We start from the raw sequence: 15,930 nt of genomic DNA on the forward strand, positions 1-15,930 counted from the left end.
ATGTCCACTGCTACCCCTGCATCTAATGATCTGGTGATCTGATCATAAAAGGCCACCAGGTTGGTCTGACAGGACAAGTAAACAGGTTTTTTACTTTTAAGTAAAGATGCAGGATGCCAAATGAGAAACAAAAATGGTTACAGTGCTATAGTCTGGATTGTGTATTACATTACAGAAAATGTGCTGCACTGCACACTTGCACGCTACCCTGTCCACCAGGGATAGCATTCAGAGCACGTGTTAATAAAACTGCTCATAGCAATATTCAGTTCGTAAAATGGTGAAGATATTTTAGGGATTCGTAGCTAAAATAGTGAGAATAGTGACCCCTAAAGGAAATCCTGGTAATATGCCACAAGTGAATACAAAAGATAAAATGACTTACTAGACATGTCAAAATGGTTGTGTAAAGTCCTAGAATGTGTGCTCTCTGCTGCCTTCTCAAACGCTCTGCCAAAAAAGCTAAGAGAAAAAACCACACCCACTACACATTAGGAAATATATAGGTCACTGAATTAACAGACAAAGTTCTTGCCTATGTCCTTAGACCAACATAGCTACAACCAACACCATTAAATTAACAGAGCAGTTATTAACTTCTCAAATGAGACATAGGAGATAAAAATATATTTTTTCCTTCACAAACAACATGCCTGGTTCAAGAGAGATAATCTCCTGTAAGGGTGCAGTCATAGTATACATGTTCCAGTCAGCAAAAGCAACAATGCTTGATTTAGCCCCACAAAAACCCAATAAGACTTTTCCTTTAAATTATAAAAACAACACCTGATTATAACTCTTGATTATTCTAATGTAGATATTTTTCTTAAGTTTGTCAATGGCAAATGGCCTACTAAGCAAGCACCTGAAACACAGTTTACAGTCAGAAAAAAGATCAAGTCTTAAACAGCACAAAAATATTTGCTGCTTCTAATCTTCATCATGATGATGACTGGTGTTTATATATCATAAAAAGAATGTGTTGTTCAATGTAAGTGAACAAAAGAGTCAGAAAACAAATTTGTAACAGCTAAGCAACACATGACTGTCACCTTTCATTCAAAAAGTTAGATGCCTATAGCAGGCAATATTTTAAGGATGTACAGTTAGTCTTTAAACCACCATTAAGATAAACATATTTAGCATTAAACTAATAGTTCTAGCTCAGATAACCTGCTTCTATGTAAGCGTAAGTCTACAAATGCTCTTGAGGGAAGAGACATAGCAAAAAAAACTTACTTCTTTTTGTCAGAGCTTTCTGTCTCTGGAGGAATCCCCACCATGATCACTGTTCCCTGCTCAACATCCATGGGTGCTGCCACGATCAATGGCAGCAATTTACAGCGCTTATTTTTTGTCTAGAAGGCAGAAAGTCCTTTTGGTTAGACCAGTGGTTCTCAAGCTTTTTAGACTTGAGGCACTACTCATTGGACCCAAGGCATGCCTTGAAAAATTCCAGCTCTTAGTTTTCACTCTTTTTTGACTACAGAAAAATAATAGACCAGTTTTTCTGTTGCAAAGCACTCAGAAAGACCATAACAGGTTAGAACATTTGTAACACGATGGATTCCTATTTGAACCCTCTGGGTTCATCAAATGAATCATGTTTGCATATCTAAAAGTGCTAAAATGCATGACACCCTTGAAAGGACCTTAAGGCACCCCAGGGTGCTATAGTACCCTAGTTGAGAATCACTTGGTTAGAGAAAGCTAAGTGATACAAGTGCGCCTTAGGCAATGAATAAGGTATAACTAAAAAGACATTTATTTCATCAACAGAGGGCAAGTTGGTTGTTTTAATAATTATTGTGATACACTGCAGAGCATCAGAAGGGTCAAGATCTACAAAGAGCTATTTCCAGTTTAGCAGATCCTGAGATTGGGACCTTCTCAATGGCAGAATTTGTATACTGGTACAAAGGCCATCTAAACAGCCCATTAGCTGAAAAAGGTCACTTGAAAAATTTAGTACTTTAATAATCCATTTAATAAATAATCCACAGAAGAATGGTAACTATGTACTCAGTCCAAAACTTAGCTAATTACAAGCTTGTAAACTTACAGAGCAAACAAATGACTTGAGTAAGTATTTACTGAGCAGGCACAAAGATACTGGTCTGGAGAACAACTTCACATCTGGAGTGCCCTTAAGTGGGGGAGGAGAAAAAAAAGTGTTATTAATTAAGTTACACTTAAGGATATTTCTGTCTCTGATCTATTTCATCTTCAGAATGACCAGCAGTTTTAAAAGCTGCATGTCACTCTAGGAACATTTCCATTAAATGAGCCCCATTTGTTTTCATATAAAATGGGAAGATTAAGGAACCTTGCCTAAACTACGCAAGTTAAGACTCTAAGGGCATGTCTACACGAGATGCTTTACTGTGCAGTAGAGCAATTTACTGTGCAGTAAATGTCTGCATCTACACATGCAGATGCTAACTGCACAGTAAATTGCTCTAATCATGAGTAAATTTGCTACCTGCAAAGGCAAGTAGCAAATTTACTTTTGCTTAGTTACTGCACAGTAGTGCACATGTAGACACCCGACTAGGAGCAAATGTGCTCCTGGTCAGCCAAACAAAAGGGGGTGGGAGATTGCTTCCTGTCCTGGGGAGCTGCCTGCTCCCAGGGTGGGCTCCACCACTGGAGTCCAGGCGGGGACTAAGTCCCCCTACCCTGGCAGCAGGGAGCTCCCAACCCCCGCTTCATGACTGGCCTGGTACTACCTGCCAGCGGCTAGCACACAGGGGAAGCCTAGAGCATCTCCTGGCCGCTGCAGGGGTCTGGTGTAGGGCCACAGGCAATGAAAGCAGTCTGCTGCTGGAGCAGCAAGTTTGCTCCAACATCCCTGCACAAGTACATGCATGCCCAGGAGAGTTTACTCTAGAGTACTTTCCTCTACAAACTGCTCCTGGATTATTTGCATATGTAGATGCACCCTAGAAGGATTAATCACCATGCTAATTTGCATGTTAAACCAGAACCCCGCCAAACTACCAATTTTTACAAAGAGGAACATTCAGGGGAAGATGTAGGCCAGCCAATGCAATACAGAAAACTAAATTATTTCAGACTTTCTAGTCAAATCTTCTTAACAGCTTGCCACTTAGGAATCAGTTTTACTAAACAAGAAGTCCAATATAGAACCAACAAAATTCTGACCTCCATGAGACAGCAATAGAGAAAAGGCCCTTGAGATATTACAAGATTAGTACAGATACAGCTGGCCACAGTCTGCTGAATGGCACGTAACTGCTTTTTGGCTAGTTCCAGACCGTGGTACAGCTTCTCCAGGTTACTCCTATGGTAGAGCAAAGGAAGGAAGAGAAATTATTTAATTAATAAATAACTAAATAAATACATAAATAAATCTCATGATAAACTGAGTTGCTTCTCGATTCTATTCATAAAGGGATTAACTTTGATTCTGCTATTAGAGTATTTTAAAGTCAAACTCAACCTTAATTACACAAACACAAAGGCTAACTACAGACATTCAGGAGGTTAAATCGGGTCCAAAATGGCAGCCTGATTTAAACTTAGCTTGTTCCAGTGCTGACCTTACACTTACACACCTGGTCAGTGACTGACAATCAGTCTAAACCTGTAACTGAACAGAAGTTCCATGCACACAAACCAGCTTAAAATTGCAGAACCTAGTTTAAGATAAACCTGGATCTATGTAGTATCAGACTCATTCAATTTAGGTCAAACCAGTGCACGGAACTTCTGTCCACTTCCCCTGCGCAGCCCCGGGGCTAGGAAAACCAAGCCACTAGCCCCAATGCTGGGGCTGCTTTCTACACCCTCCCCTTCCCCTGCACTGGTCTATTTTTTGCACCCTGGCCCCTTGCTCTTCCCCCCAGCCAGCACTTTCCACCCCCATCTCACAAGCTACTCTGGGTGCAGCTGCTTTTATCAGTGTTTGCTGCTGCTAGAGCTGAGCAAGTAAATCCTGTTGGGGGGAGAGATTGGGTAGAGGTTCACTGGGGAGAACCCTGCCCCATTCTACCTATGGGTTGTGCCACCCCCCCCCGCCCCTCGCAGGTTGTGCCTTCCTCCCTCCCCACCCACAGGTCACACCTGCCTCCTTATCTCCCAGCAGACCCCAATCCTCTCCAGCCTGCTGGACACCCAACGTGCCAGCTAGCCAGCCCGCCCCTCCCCCCCCATCCTGACTTAACTGATATTGGGCAGCCATTTTGAATCAATTTAACCTCCCCCTAACGCCCCCAAATATCTGTACTCAGCCAAAATTAGACAAGATGAGATGGAGAGCACATATACACTATACCTGGAGAGACTGTCCAAAGCCTTGATAAAACTAGCAGTTCCAGGCTCCTCCTTCTCTATATTCTCCATTAGAGAAGCCGTTGCATACACTATGTCACTTGCTAAAAACTTATTCTTAAAACCAAAGTGAATGCTGAAAGTCTGCACTCTTAAATCTTTCATTCTGTAAAAGTAGATCAAATCAAAACAGTTATTATAACATTTTAATTATTAACACTGGTCACCCCCAAAGAAAGCTAAAGTTTCAACTTTTCTCTGGCTAGCCTATAATAATAAATTATCTCTATTTCTGCATGTATTTACTTTACAATTATGTATGGCTTCTGAGACAAGCTGTGACATCCTCTTGAAACTTAAGAAACAACTTCACAAATGATTTGGACAGAGGATAACACCGGGAGTTAGAAGTTCTAAGTCTAATGCTGCAATAATGGGAAAGTGCCTAGAAGCCCTACTCTGCCAAAGTGCCTTTTAAAGTCAGGTCAACTTTTTCCAGGCTGTTAGGTCGGAAAAATAAAACTACTATGTATTTATTATCTATACTATCACAGCAGCTGAAAGGTTTGAAAGTAACTGAATCTGGGTACTTAAAAAGGTTGGGTTTTTTAAAAAAATGTTACCCAAATTTGTTAGCAGATTCTTCAATCATGTCCCGCAGGTTCTCCTTCAAGGCCATGTCCATGGAATTAAACTTTTGTTTCACCTGCTTCAAAGGCAACCTACAATGTGGAAAAAATACATCATTGTGCACATTTAGGGATGAACAGTTAAATTACCTGCATTCCAAGCACAGGAACAGTTTCTTTCCATTAACACTAGATTAAAAGCACTTCTGTGTTCATCTGCATAAAATACTGCAAGAAGGATGAAGATCACTTCATTGATCAACTACTAAATTCAGTTCAATAGCTAAAAATGTCTTGCTGAATGAATGAGTACAGCAGGCTAAGCAAAGCACAGGTACCATTATCTGCCCATAGTGCCATTTTCATATTTAATTAAGTTTTGAGGTGAGCAGTTATGACCATGACATTATTAGGCTCTCAGCATTTTCACACACCTACTATTATGGAAAAAGCGTTTTTTCTTTTCCTCAGTTGATCCTCATAACTTACCCCATTTCAGCCAGAAATTCCTGTAGTCTCTTCTGCCCTTGAACAGACCAAAGCTTTAGACTGGCAGATGTATAACAGGTGTTACAAAGGCTTTCATACAGGGACCAATGCTGATAAAGGGCCAAGCGCAGACTGAAGGTGTGGACTGAAATTAGGGAAAATAATTATGATGTACATGCTTTAAAACTTAGTTAGTTAGTTATTACCTTAATTAGTAGTCTTAATTTCCCTACTTGCCACCTTCACCAGGCCTAATTGCTTCTTTATTAACTATCCCATTGGAATAGAGTTCCGGGTGTATAAAACAACTCAACACAGTGAATATGCTTGTATAGCCATCATTCTTTCCCTTGGGTCTGCATATCAACTTAGAAATTGTACCCACATACACTTGGTCAACATCATTTTTTTCCCCTGGGAACATATTTCCTAGTACAAAGGGAAACTTAAGTTTCTTTTTCCTAGATGAGGCCTTGAATCTGTCACATCAGGGTTTTTCTATTGTTTATTTTATTTAAACTCCTGGATATTTATAGATTAGCATAAAGTTAATGTCTAATTTTAGGCAAGGATACTCGTATTCAAATGCTATTCTCATGCAATCAATAGAAAGGGAGTTCTCTTCATCTTCATTGCGATGATTATGCCGTGACACATGACGCTGTAGGATTCCAATATCGGTCACATATTTCATTCTTTAAAAAAAAAACAACCCATACATAAGAGTCACTTTACTTTCTTCCCCTTCAGATGTCCATTTCTATTATCTACTTTTCCTTGAGAGGTACACAATGCCTAGTCAACTTCACAAAAATGAGAACCAATTTTTTAAAAGATTTTTGCAAAAAGCATTTAAGGTTTTTTTGATACTTGGCAGTACATCGAAAAAACAACCAATAATAAATACACAGAAAATGACATGCTTCCAAATTTTAAAGAGTAAAATAAGCAAGAAAATGCTCAGGAGTACAGGGTGAACTGCAATTTTTCCTTCAATCAAAGTTACAGCTATCAAGTTACCCTTCCAGTGTCCCACCACTAATCACTGCTTCCTTATGATCTCAGCAACGCCACATACATTCATTAAGATATTCAATAGTCTATTCCAAGTGTAGGTTGTTTAACATGCATCACAATTTCTATTACTTATTTCAACAAAGACAAATAGACAACTTACTGAGTGATTTTATCTTGAACCCACTGGTCTGTTAGCCCAACAATAGCCCACCTAAAAATGGAAAAATATAGTCAGATAGGAAAAAGACTTTAGTCCAGCACATAAAAGTTCATCTTACAGACACTGTAGAGGAGGAGTCTGCTACATTAAATAAGATTTGTGTACAACCGATGTCAAGACAGTTCTGTACTAACGTAATACCTATTGCATATCGGTTGCATATTGGATCAGCACCAATAAAAGGAAAATTAACATTATCAGCAATTGGCTTTTTTGGCCAGAGAAGCTGATAATGTCACTGATAAATGCTGCGTGCATGCACACAGCCACCATGCATGGGGCCTGGAGTGTAGCCTGGCAGCTTGGAGAGCAGTGTCCTGTTAATAAGTCTGTGGGGAAAGGGAGACGTGTGAAAAGGAAGGGGTGTGCGCGAGTGTGTGTGGTCAGATTGAGGCCCCCATGGTGAGGGAGGGGCTGGGGCAGGGGTACGTGCTGACCAGTCACGGTGGGGAGTGGACCCCGGGGGGGTGGGGCAGCTCCCCGCTGCTGCACACACCTCTGGGGATGGCATGGGGGGGCATGTGCCCCTCAGATTTGTGTGTGGGGCGAGGATGGGCTACCTGCTGTGGGCTCAGGGCCAAGGGCTGTGCTGGCCTCTTTCTGGCAGGGAGGCTGAGTGCAGTGCTTGGAGGGCGGACTATGAGGAATTTTGGGGTGCCTAGAGTTCACCCCTCTCAGCACCGCCACCTGCTTCCACCTGCCCTGGCCCCCCTGTCAGGAAGAGGCTGGTGCAGCCGCTGGCCCGGAAGTGGACAACTTGCCCTCGCCCCACATGCAAATCCAGGAGGCACATGCTTCACTTGGAGGGTGCATGCAGAGGAGGGGAGCTACCCCAGGCACTTTGTGCACCCCAGACAAGCCACTTACAACTCTGCCCCACTTCCAGGGTCCATTCACTGTCTACCCTGCCCCAGCCCGTTCTCCTTCCCTTTCACAGACTTACCAGCTGGACGCTGCATTCCTTTAAACTGGCTACTGGATTAGTATCAGCCAATATAGCTTGTTAATAATCTGCCATCAGTATTGGCCAAGAAAATCTTTATCAGTGCAGCCCTACTACTATTGCAGTGATTCTCAGCCAGGGTGCTGCAGCAGTACATACTAGTTAAATAGATATGAATGTAACCAATGTATCAAGTAACTGTATTTCTACTGGGCAGAATTAATGACAGGTGGCCAAAGGAATAGTTTCAACTGATTCATGTAGCAAGTTTCTGTTGAAGTACAATAGCCAAATTTTCAATGGAGGAACCCATCTCTAATCACATTCACACACAAAAAAAACCCTATGTATATTTAGATACATACATATACTCTGCAATAATTCTAATATTATAAAAGCCTAAGTCTTTCTGTCGCTAACGCTTTATTCACACTCTGATTGGCTAATAGAAACAGCCAATCAGAGCGCTTCAAATGTGGGGGGAGTGCCGCCAAGGACTGGACAGAGGGTTGGGGAGCTGAGGCCAGCAGTGCTAACCTCAGCTCCCCAACTTCTCTCCCTGCAAGAGACAGAACAGTGTCAGCATGGGGCATTAGGTGGTGGTACTCCACCCCAGTCATCCCCCGCCCCACACCCGTCATCCTTGATGGGCAACTGGCTAGTACTGAATATAAATACCATTTGGAAATTTTGCATGTCTGGTCCACTTTTTACTACAGACAGTGAACATTAGCACTATAACGGGGCTACTTACCACAACATGTCATTCAAGTCTTTAGACATTTTCCATGCCAAATCGAACATCACTATGGCAGACTACAGGAGGAAAAAGACAAATAGATGAAGAACCATAACATTAGTTTCACATTAAAAACAAGCTGCAGAAGTGTTATTCTCAAGCACCAGCTTAGTATAAAGCTTCTTTTAGAGGTAGGTTCAAATCCAAGAATTCCAGCATCCTGTTTCCCAAGATATCAAAGGAAATATGCATTACACTGCTGAAAAACAATTACGCTTTCATATATAAACTACTTTTCACAAAAAAAATTAATTATTCTGATAAGCTGCTAGTTTCCAGAAAGAACAATTTAGTTATTTACAGTTTAGATTTCACAAGTCTATAACCCTTGAATATAAAAGGTACAAATCTCAAACTACTTGGCCCCTCTCATTTGAAAAGTAAACTGAGTAACATGCATGTGTGAGTATAATCAGATTAGATCTTCAAAGGACAGGCCCCGCCAAGCACTAAAGATCATCCTACAGCATCTTAAATTTAGAAACTTCCAGGTGACTCTAGAATAAAGAACCACTATTTCCCTTCTACTACTGTATAGAATATGCTAGGAATGTGCAAAGCTTTGGTCACTGATTCGATTCGGCAGAGGTTTGGTGGCCAAATCTTCGAATCTGAATCGAATCAGGAGACCCTTTAATCTCTCTGAATCAAACTGGAACCTTCCAAATCAATTCGGAGAGATTTGACAATTCGGACACAGACACAGCTTTAAATGTTATTTCTACATACCTCAAGGTACCAGGCGGCTCGGGAATGCTGCGATGCTGGGGTGCATGGAACATCCCACAGGAGCACGGGAGAGTCACCAGCGCACTTGGCAACAGATCCAGAAGTACTTCCAGTCCAGCCAGGGAGCGCGCTGGGGGTCCCCACCCCCAGCCGATTGCTGAGCTGGGGGGGCGGGGGGCATAGGGGGACCCCCCCTTGTGTGCTCCTTGGCAGACCTGGAAGTGGACTGGAACTACTTCCAGTCCACTTTTGGGTTCACCGCCAAGCATGTGGGGGGCCCCCTGTCCCGCTGTGCGATGCTCCATCCGCCCCAGCATCGCAGTGATCACGAGCTGCGCCTGGTACCTTGAGGCATGCAGAAAAAAACATTTAAAGCTGTGTCTATGGCTGAATCACTGATTCTCTGAATCAGCACTGAATCTTCAGATTTTGATTCAGCTGAATCGAATCAGGCCAATGATCCAAATCAACTAACTGAAATACTGTCCCCAATTCGGGCTGAATCCGAATCGAATACAGCCTGCTTTGCACACCCTTAGAACATGCAATATCTTGATGCAGGATAAGTTAGCTTGAGTCAGAAGTACTTAATAAATAGTCAATATACAGCAAAAGCTGCATTAACCGGCACCTTCCAAGCCAGCACGATCTATCGACTGGCATGCCGGCTGGTAAGATAAAGTGAAACTGGAAGTGCCCACCGCTTGGCACTTCTGGTTTTGCCAAGCCCCCACAGCCTGGAGCAAAGCAGCCTCCGGTGCTGAGCCCCCACGGCCCAGGGCAAAACAGCTTGCATGGGACCTGCCTCTGTCCCGTGGGGCCCATGGGAGGGGCGGCAATGGCCCAGATGTGGCGGGAGAAGCAGCGGCCCAAACAGGCAAGGACACCTGTTCTGGCCGCTCAGTTAACTGGCATATTTTGTTATCCAGTGTCCCCTATTCCCAGGAGATGCCAGATAACACAGTTTTTACTGTACTCCTAGTCTCTTATTACAGGAAGACACTTTCTTTGTGGTAGCTTGTTTGTTTGTTTTTTTAATGAAAAAACAGCAGCTTAAAACTTACTGAGGTCCCATGGTATTCATACTGCTCATAATCAAAGAGAATTTCTTGCCTGAAAGGGAGAAGAAAGTTGTTGTTTTTTTAAATGTTTTCTTAAGTGATTAACTTGCCCTACTTTCAAGTTCATTACATAAACCAAACAGAGTTAAGGAACCCTTAAATATCATGTTTACAACAGACAAGGAAAAAATATGAAACTCAGGCAAAAAAACAACACAGAAGCTATATAAAAATTCCAACACTGAAGATGAAATAGCAAAATTATGAAAGCCTATTTCTTATTTTTCCAACTGATTAGCTACCCAGGAATTCCCACTGTCACTAACTGGACTGAACAGGGAGTAAACCAAGGCAAGAATTTGACCCTACGTTAACTTTACAACTAAATATTTCTAATAAAAGGAGCAAGTGTCTTCGCTAGATATGGACTTATGCATCATTAACCTCCACCTTCTGAATAAAGTATGAAATAATGAAATCTTATGGAATTAGCAGTGTAGAATAGGACTTTCATGGTCTCAACATTAAGAATTACAAAAGGGAAAGAAAAATATAAACAACAAAGAATGCTGGCACATACCTGCGTGCTTCCCACACTCTCCTCTCTCGTCTTTTCATTGTTCTCTCCACTACAGCCTACAGCCAGGTGGTAGATGCCAAAGATGTGATGTAAGCAAGTAAATAACTTACTTCAGACTTAAACTGACAACTATTGCATCTAATGTTCAGGCTTTGCAAAAGTTTATTTTTACAGATATGTAAAGTCTTTTTTAAAATATTTCCATAAAAATAAGCTTTAATAAAGGAATATATTTTATTTTGTTCATTTGTTACACATTTAATTCACTACCTTATTAAAATAAAATTATTACATGATTTAGCTACTACAATTGCATTAACTGAAAGACTTTATTTGACACTTGGATAACCACTTAATACTTGAAAGTACTGGGTCAGATCCTTCACTCTCCAAAAAGTTCCCACCACCTCAAAAGATTGAAGCACTAATAAAGGTCTTTTAGGGATACTGCCTGATCAAGAATTTAGGCTAGATATCAGGAGGTGCTACTTCACGGTCAGGGCAGCTAGGGTCTGGAACCAACTTCCAAGAGAAGTGGTGCTGGCCCCTACCCTGGGGGTCTTTAAGAGGAGGTTGGATGAACACCTTGCTGGGGTCGTTTGACCCCAGTAATCTTTCCTGCCATGGCAGGGGGTGGCAGTAGATGATCTACTCAGGTCCCTTCTTACCCTAGAAACTATAAAACTTGGACAGGACTGTAAAAGTAATCAGAAATAGAATAGCCACTGTAAAACCAAGAGTAAAGCATCTGAGTTTTGTGGTCAGTGGGTGTGTCTACTTTTTCATTAATGCGCCATAGTACTGCGCCTTAAGTTTAGTACAGTAAAAGCTCTGTTAACCAAGAGCTTACAAGCCAACATGTTCTATTAACCAGCATGCCAGCTTGTAACGTAAAAAGAAACTGGAAGTGCCCACCATAGCCTGAGGCAAAGCAGCCTGTGCTGCCAAGCCCCCATGGCCTGAAGCATAGCAGGCTGCACGGGGCCCGCCTCCCTGTCCCTCAGGGCCTGTGGGAGGGTCAGTGATCCCGTGGGAGGGGCAACAACACCCCGGACATGGTGGGAGAAGCAGCGGCCCGAACAGGCAAGGACACCTGTTCAGGCCGCTCAATTAACCGGCATATTTTGTTATCCGGCATCCCCAATTCCTGGGGGATGCCAGATAACAGAGCTTTTACTGCACTTGGATAACCAAGTACTAATCAATATAGTATTGGGATTTTTCAGACGCTAATTGTGCAGCAAGTAGTCGAATACTACTGTGCAGTAGCATATTAGGTCTTGCCCAACATGGTGCTGCGCAATGTTATTAGGCTACTGCACAGGTAGCGTCTTGTAGACGCATTGCAGTGAGATGATTATAAAGTTTTAATAAACATACTTTGCTCCTGTGTTTCACTTTTCTTGGAGCATTTTTAAAGGACAGAGTTATGATAACTTAGCTACAGTTATTTCTTTCTATACATCTAAAGGCTGGGAGAGTCACAGGGAGACAAAGTTGGTTTCAGTACAGAAACTGGATTAAAAAAAAATTAAGACCAATTAATTCAGGTAAAATCGATTTTTCTTTCAACCAACCTATTTAAAATGTGACATTAGGACAACCTGTTTAGCCTAAATTTGCTATAATCTACTAAAGCCACAGACAACAAAACATTCAAGAAATCCATGTTCACTGGCAAAATTTTGAAGTCCAACCACTGGAAGTCACTGGCGAAGCAGCTTAATCTCATCTCTTTCAAAGAACAGCTTTTGAAAGAAGCAACCTCTTCTGCAAGTGCAGAGAATTTCTTTTTTTAAATTTATTTATTCTACTAGTTTAGTTCAATGCCTAAGACACTCAAAGTCGAGAAACAATTCATAAACAAACAAGAAAGCCTATTTTGTTTATCTAATCCACAAAGGAAATAGAGGGCTGAGAAACGTTCAACTATTTTGAAACCCTCAATTTCTTTAAATGAATTATTTTACCAAATATGTTTTTGTAAAAAATATATATTTATGTTAACAATAAATACTCCTAACCTCTAAACATGCACATCTATCTAAGAATAAGATGTCCTACAGTCCTTCAATTTTCTTATTTTTTAACATTATAATAGGGCTTATTTTACCTTCTGTAACAATCTACTTTGTTTGGGTTTCAAAGGCAAATGACACCAAAGCAATAGTATCAAGCTTTCTGTAAAACAGGGTATACATATAAATTTCCACACTTCCCTGCACAGAACAATGCTGTAAGAAATATACCTCTTCAAATCGTTTGCGCTTCCCCGAAGGTTCTGACCCATCACTTTCATTCCCAGAATCCTCCTCTTCCTCCTCGTCATCTCTGAAGATTTCATCATAGGCAGGAACATTAAGATCATCATCTGGTTTAACCAACAGCTTAATCTAAGAAGAAAAGCATTTAAAAAAAAAGTCAAACCCAAAAACCCCTTTATATTCAGCCAACCTAGCAATATCTATTAGTTGTTCCTCTTAGTATAGAAGACTAATTTATTCACTCTGGATTTGACCTATTCCTACTAGAACACCAAGATTTTGCTTTATATGAATTAGGTGATCAACCCAAGTGACAAGCTAGAAGATCTACCTTCTGCACTTATGAATTAATAAAAATTGAAATGTTTATTCTCCTTTATCAATAAGGTTATATTTATAGCACCAATAACATAGCAGAATGTAGATTTTCAGTGAAAAATATATCTGTTAAGTGGAAGCTGTCTAGCACTGTAGTATAACTAGCTCAGTATTCATAATTTAAAGTTATATTATTTACAGTCTCCAACCAATATAATCTAGAAGAAGTGAACTTACTGTGCTGTGTTAGACCACCTTTGTTGCAAGGGATAGAAAAATGATAGATCACTTACTGGATACCGTGAGCCAGTTTAAACTGCATATCGTCTTAGACAATTGGATTTACCTGCATGTCATTGTAAACATTCACTACATTGATAGGCCTGTGGGTGTCACAAACAAAAAAAAAGGTGTCCTCCTCAGGCTGCAGAACCTCCAATAGGTCAATGTTGGCACCACAGTTTATAAGAACAAAATACTTGAACTGCAAAAGAAAACAAGGAATCTCCAATTTAATAGGTAACGTGGGAGAATAAAACCAAGAAATTATCAAAACTATTGTACCTCCAAAGTATTTAACTTTGTACACAATTATGTTTCAGGCAGCTTGGTTAAGGAAACTGAGGGGGAAAAAATAAAGGCCGTTTTTATAGAAGGATATACTTTTAGTTTTCACTGTACAGACAATGAATGCTCACAACTCTCTCAGCTGAAGATGGATTCAAGTTCAATTTTAAAAATCAAAACTTGTCTTGATCTTTATGATCTAAACCACGCACAGATTGGGGCATTTGCAAGTTTTACTTCAACAGAAATTCTGTAACTGAAACAGCAGAAGCATTTGCTGAATTTTTGTTAAAGTTTGCTAAATTAGGTGAGACTGTTGCACATGAAAACAGGATATGGGAAATATGCAAACCATTTGTCCATCATCCACCTAACTTTATTCAGTATCATTTTAGCTAACCACAAAAATATCAACCTTAGATCCTAGAAGTGAACTGGGCATGAAAAAAGAACACTTTAAATTACAGATAAGTAGGAGGCAATGTTAAACACACACACACACACATACCCCTCTCATTGGTGACTTTATTTTTTTACCTGATCTTTATGTTCAAGAAATGCAGTTTCAAGTTCCTGCCACCCAGACACTGGAACTAATGTGTACTGTACATGGTCACATTGAAACAATGCCTAAAAAGAAGCAAACAAGAAATGTTTAGCTAATGAAGAAAATTAGTAACAGTTACTATATTTCTGAAAAATACTCCCCTGCAAGATTTTGAAGAGGAATTATCATGAAATCCCAGGATCATGAATGGTAGGAAGAAAAAGGGTCAAGCATAAATAAAACACTGAATGTTTAAAACTAAAGTTAACACTTCCCTCTCACTTTCCTTTCCACACTTCATTAAAATCTTTCCCATGTATTTTCCACTGTTAGCAGTATATATAATAAGAACAAACATTCACTTACTTGGAGTATTTTACATGCACATAATGCATCTACATCTGAAGCAACGAGAAGAAGAACACGCTGCAAACCATTAGAAAACAGTATTAATACATGATAGTTGATGCACACTCCAGTCATTTCCAACGACTTGAGTTTCTATAGGTAAGATTTAAAACCTTTCAAGCCAAACAGGAATCAGGACTTGTGGTAGAGGTGATATCAAACAAGTACATTAACACAAAAAGTGGGAATGAGAGCATGAGCTTGTCTAAGGGCTGTAAAAAATAAAGATACGGGACAACTAATTATTAAAGAGGGACTGGCCAAAGATCACATGGTCCGTTGCACATTACTGGCTCTTCCTGTTTAATTCAGCCTCTTGGCACAGGCCAGGGGAAATGCATGCCAGACCACAGGACACACACAAACCGGCGTACACATAAGGGTAAAATAATATATTTGCATTGACTTGATAACATGTTACTGGGGGGAAAAAAAAAAAAAAAAGATCTGGCTTGCAATAACCTGCAAACAGGCGAACCCTCCCCGTTTACAAATCTTTAGGGGCCTAACCTGAAAACCCTGATGAATAACACAAATGACCGAAAACAGCGGGTGCTTCTATTATCCCGTCTAACTGCGCCGCCACGAAACCGGCCCCGGGTTAACTGGGGCGCCAGCGGGCACCGCCAGGCGCTGCCTCCACGCGGGGCGTTGGGCGGGCCCTGCCACCGGGCTCCCACGAAAGCTGCCGATCCCCCCGCTTCAATTACACAGTCACAAGCGCTGACTGCGATAGCCGGACACAGACCGGCATTTCTGGGGTGGGGGAAGGACTCCGCGTGTGCGACGGAGATCGCGCCACGAAGCATTAATCGCGTGACAAGGACTTCGCGCGTGGGGCCGGTTTACATCCATCGCGCCATAAATGTAACGTGCCGTGTCGCTCAGGGAATTAGAGACCCCGGGGCGGGCCCGGCAGTGGAATCCACCTGGGTGACGATGACCTCATAGAACTCCCTGCGCACGTCCGACAGGAACATGGTCCCGGTGTCGCTGTCGCTGTCGCTGTCGCTACCGGCGCCTGCTCCCCGCACTCAAACCAGGCGCCAAATCACGTCCATCCCTA

General features: G+C 41.4%; 1 protein-coding gene across 1 annotated transcript in view; it reads right to left on the reverse strand.

The window, feature by feature from the left end:
• CDC45 (cell division cycle 45) overlaps positions 1 to 15,924 on the reverse strand; it is a 20,532-nt gene extending 4,608 nt beyond the window's left edge. The window contains exons 1-17 of the mRNA XM_019539054.1: positions 15,794 to 15,924; positions 14,823 to 14,882; positions 14,447 to 14,539; positions 13,689 to 13,826; positions 13,010 to 13,153; positions 10,761 to 10,816; positions 10,184 to 10,232; positions 8,346 to 8,407; positions 6,589 to 6,639; positions 5,987 to 6,106; positions 5,412 to 5,543; positions 4,917 to 5,015; positions 4,298 to 4,459; positions 3,166 to 3,304; positions 2,063 to 2,146; positions 1,240 to 1,358; positions 386 to 462 (exon numbers count right to left, since the gene is read on the reverse strand). Coding sequence (XP_019394599.1) covers positions 386 to 462; positions 1,240 to 1,358; positions 2,063 to 2,146; positions 3,166 to 3,304; positions 4,298 to 4,459; positions 4,917 to 5,015; positions 5,412 to 5,543; positions 5,987 to 6,106; positions 6,589 to 6,639; positions 8,346 to 8,407; positions 10,184 to 10,232; positions 10,761 to 10,816; positions 13,010 to 13,153; positions 13,689 to 13,826; positions 14,447 to 14,539; positions 14,823 to 14,882; positions 15,794 to 15,844 — 1,636 coding nt within the window. The 5' untranslated portion in view covers positions 15,845 to 15,924. The remainder of the gene's footprint in view (positions 1 to 385; positions 463 to 1,239; positions 1,359 to 2,062; positions 2,147 to 3,165; positions 3,305 to 4,297; positions 4,460 to 4,916; positions 5,016 to 5,411; positions 5,544 to 5,986; positions 6,107 to 6,588; positions 6,640 to 8,345; positions 8,408 to 10,183; positions 10,233 to 10,760; positions 10,817 to 13,009; positions 13,154 to 13,688; positions 13,827 to 14,446; positions 14,540 to 14,822; positions 14,883 to 15,793) is intronic.
• Between the last annotated feature and the right edge of the window lie 6 nt (positions 15,925 to 15,930).

This window comes from Crocodylus porosus, unplaced genomic scaffold (assembly GCF_001723895.1).
Source record: "Crocodylus porosus isolate Cpor-Errol unplaced genomic scaffold, CroPor_comp1, whole genome shotgun sequence".
Lineage (NCBI taxonomy): Eukaryota > Metazoa > Chordata > Crocodylia > Crocodylidae > Crocodylus > Crocodylus porosus.